At 38.7% G+C, this 3,128-nt stretch overlaps 1 protein-coding gene across 1 annotated transcript; it reads right to left on the reverse strand.

Moving 5' to 3' along the window:
* Positions 1-308: 308 nt before the first annotated feature.
* On the reverse strand, positions 309-2,651 carry LOC129753408 (retinoic acid receptor RXR-gamma-like). The gene is made up of 5 exons (XM_055749231.1): positions 2,636-2,651; positions 1,350-1,541; positions 1,102-1,285; positions 931-1,034; positions 309-673 (listed from the first exon to the last, which is right to left on the reverse strand). The coding sequence occupies exons 1-5, from the start codon at positions 2,649-2,651 to the stop codon at positions 309-311; spliced, it is 861 nt and encodes a 286-aa protein (XP_055605206.1).
* Between the last annotated feature and the right edge of the window lie 477 nt (positions 2,652-3,128).

Consider the following 3,128-nt stretch of genomic DNA (forward strand, 5'->3'; position numbering starts at 1 on the left):
TTACAGCTGAGATTTATGTATCGTGCTCTGCTAATGCTTTCCTCATATTTAGAATGATACTAGGGGCATTACGTAGTAAAAGGTCATTTAAGTACAAAAAGAGGGGAATTCAACACTTTTCCTTAGATTACACTTTCCACAGAAAACGTGTTTGACTCATTTATTTCGAAAACTAATACCTAGTATTTCCATCACAATTTGTTTATAATTGAATAAGGCACTAGAGGACACTGTTGTGGAACGTGAACCGAGCAGCAGCTTTTGCAGCAGTAAAATCCCCAAAAACCACTCCCCCGGACCGGGGCTCCCTATAATTTGGTTACAAAGTGCTCCATTAGGGTATCGTCCCCTCCCGTGACCGCCCGAAACATGGCACGTACCGAGGACTCGTAGCAGGGCATCGATAAACCTCTCAGCCCGAGCAGCAATTTGCCGAATCTGTAGCAAAGCGGAGGGGGAAGAGCGAAAGGGGGCGGCATCAGTGTCGTCGTCCCATTTGACCCGCCCTCCGACGACGATGGGGGTGGCGACGAAATCGTCCTGGAGAGGTCCTGGCCTTCTGCCGCCAGAAGCGCACCACCCATCTGTTGCATGCTGTAGTGGCCCAGGGCGATTAGCGCTGTCTCGGATGTGCTTTCCAGTTGTTGGGTTTCCTTTGCACCCAAGGCGAATTCTGCGGAAGCGAAAAAAAAACTGGTTGGTGGGTAGTAAAATATTGCACAAGATGCTAGCTCGTGTTCAGCAAAACCGGAAGTGTTCTTCTGTCTGGAACTACGCAAGGGAGCAATCGTTTAGGATGGGGAGGAGAGGGAAAATAACGTGCGAAGCGTGTTGACCTGACAGTAAGACATTATGTGATAATCAAAATGTGATTTTTCAAATTTAAATTGTTGATCTAAGATGCAGAACACTTGTTTATGAAAAACTTACCTTTACGGCAAAGGATCAATGTTTCCATCAGGGCAATTTCAATCAAATCCACCTGCAACGACTTGGTGTTGTAGACAATGTTTTTCAAAATTTCATCTGAACATCTGAAAATTAAATGATCATAGGAAAAGTTCTTGTATTGTATCTATGTATTGTGGGAAAGTATTTTACCTATTAACGATTGCTGATATATCTATAGACCAATTGGCAACTCTTAGAAGAAAGCATTCGAACCAAACGTGGCGCAGGATACGATTCTGCTGTTCTCGACTGAATAAGGCAAAGCTTTCGTTAACTCTGGCTTGCCGTATGCAAGCCACCAGAACCTGAGTTAGAATTTGTGGTGCTGAGCTATCTAAAATTTGAAGAAAAACATATAAATCAACTTTAACTTAATGACCTGGAAATCAAGCCTTTACCTTCACAAAGAAGCTTCACTGTGTGTGGTTTCTTCAGAAAGGATATTCTGGCGGCTAGGCGTTTGATCTTCCGAGGACCTCGTTCTTCTTGCACAGCAGTTGCATTCATCCCCACCAGGAAGCACTTTTGCAACCGGCAAAATGGACACCAGTTCCGGCGGGCCTTGTCCACCGCGCATCCTCCACGACCAGCTATTAGAGATAAATGAATAAAAATTAAAATTTTCTGCTTCTTGTTAGACTTTTCATCGAATCCATAATCGGAGTACAAATCTTGTTTCAAATAAGACATCCATCGAAAATCGTACACGCCGTAGATTAAAATTGATTCTAGACTTACTACAAGGAAAATAAAGCCAGTCACAAAATTAACTTCACCCAAGGAGCACGCAAACAGTTCGCAAACTTAGCGCTTCCATAACCTTTTACTTCAATGAAATTTTTCTTCGTCATTTCTATTACTGTTATTAATTTGACATTTCTTGATTTTTTTACTTCAGATAAAGCAGACACAAAACATCATGAGTATTTGATTTGATTTAATTCAAACGGTAATACCTCAAATATGAATAAACTCTTTTCACTAAAATTTCACTAAGAAGTTTTTTTAATATATTCGGAATTCGAACGTTCGTAAGCGACAGTTCAATAGACTAATTCTTTTTTTTTCTCGCTTAAAGAGGTTTCTCACTAATCAGGTTCTTTTTTGGGGAACAATGGATATTTCTCTATGATTACTTTCATGGCTATTTCTCAGTTTTCTTTGGTAACACAATGCCTTTTTTAAACCAACACTCCAGTACGAAAATTGGATTTCTCTTATTCTAGCAAGGAAAATGTCACTTGCTTATAAAAATTTTACATTTTACTTTAATAGGTTTTGTGCTATAAAATTCTTGGGACTGGGTGATTTTTCTCACTTATAAAGGTAACTTATCGCTTATCGTAACGCTGTTCGACTGTTTAATGAAATGTAGTGTAAAGAATTCAACAAATTTCATAGACTGAATCAAAAGATACGCAGGGTAGAGTTTTTAAGCCATCGGCCGAAAAACTTCGAATCTCAGGAATCATATCTCTTGCCCTGAGTCCCATGTCTCAAGCTTCATGCTTTATGTCTCAGGTATCATGTGTCAAGTTTAGGGATTCAGGTCTCATGTTTCAAGCCTCAGGTCTCAGGCCTCACGTCTCATGTCTGATGTCTCATTGTTTCATGTCTCATCTCTCAAGTCTCAGGTCTCATATCTCAGGACGCATGTATCATGATCCCAAATCATAGTTCTCACAGTTCTTAAGCACCATGTTTCAGTTCTCATGTCTCAAGTTTTAATGTCTCCTGTCTCAATTCAAATGTCTCATGTCTCATATCTCATGTCTCATATCTCGTGTCTCATATCTTATGTCTCATGTATCAGTTCAAATGTGTCATTTCTCATGTTTCATGTCTCATGTTACATTTCTAAGGTCTCATATGGGGATTTTTTTTATTATCTGACAATTTGCGCCGGGGGTCTTCAGATTTTCCCCAAAATTGAAAATTTGGTTCATTTTTGCGACTTAAAAACACATGTATTTTTTCAGATTTCTAACATTTTTATTTTTTGAGTTAGCTTCGGTTAGATTTTTTTGTCAATAAAAAATAACCATTTTTCAAAGCTACATAACTCTGTTATTTTTCAACGTAAATTATAAATTAGCACATCAAAATGCATTGAAATTTTATCAGCTTTCCAAATAAAATAGTTGAAAACACATAAATAAAGACCTTCAATATGAAAA

The sequence above is a fragment of the Uranotaenia lowii genome, chromosome 3 (genome assembly GCF_029784155.1).
Source record: "Uranotaenia lowii strain MFRU-FL chromosome 3, ASM2978415v1, whole genome shotgun sequence".
Lineage (NCBI taxonomy): Eukaryota > Metazoa > Arthropoda > Insecta > Diptera > Culicidae > Uranotaenia > Uranotaenia lowii.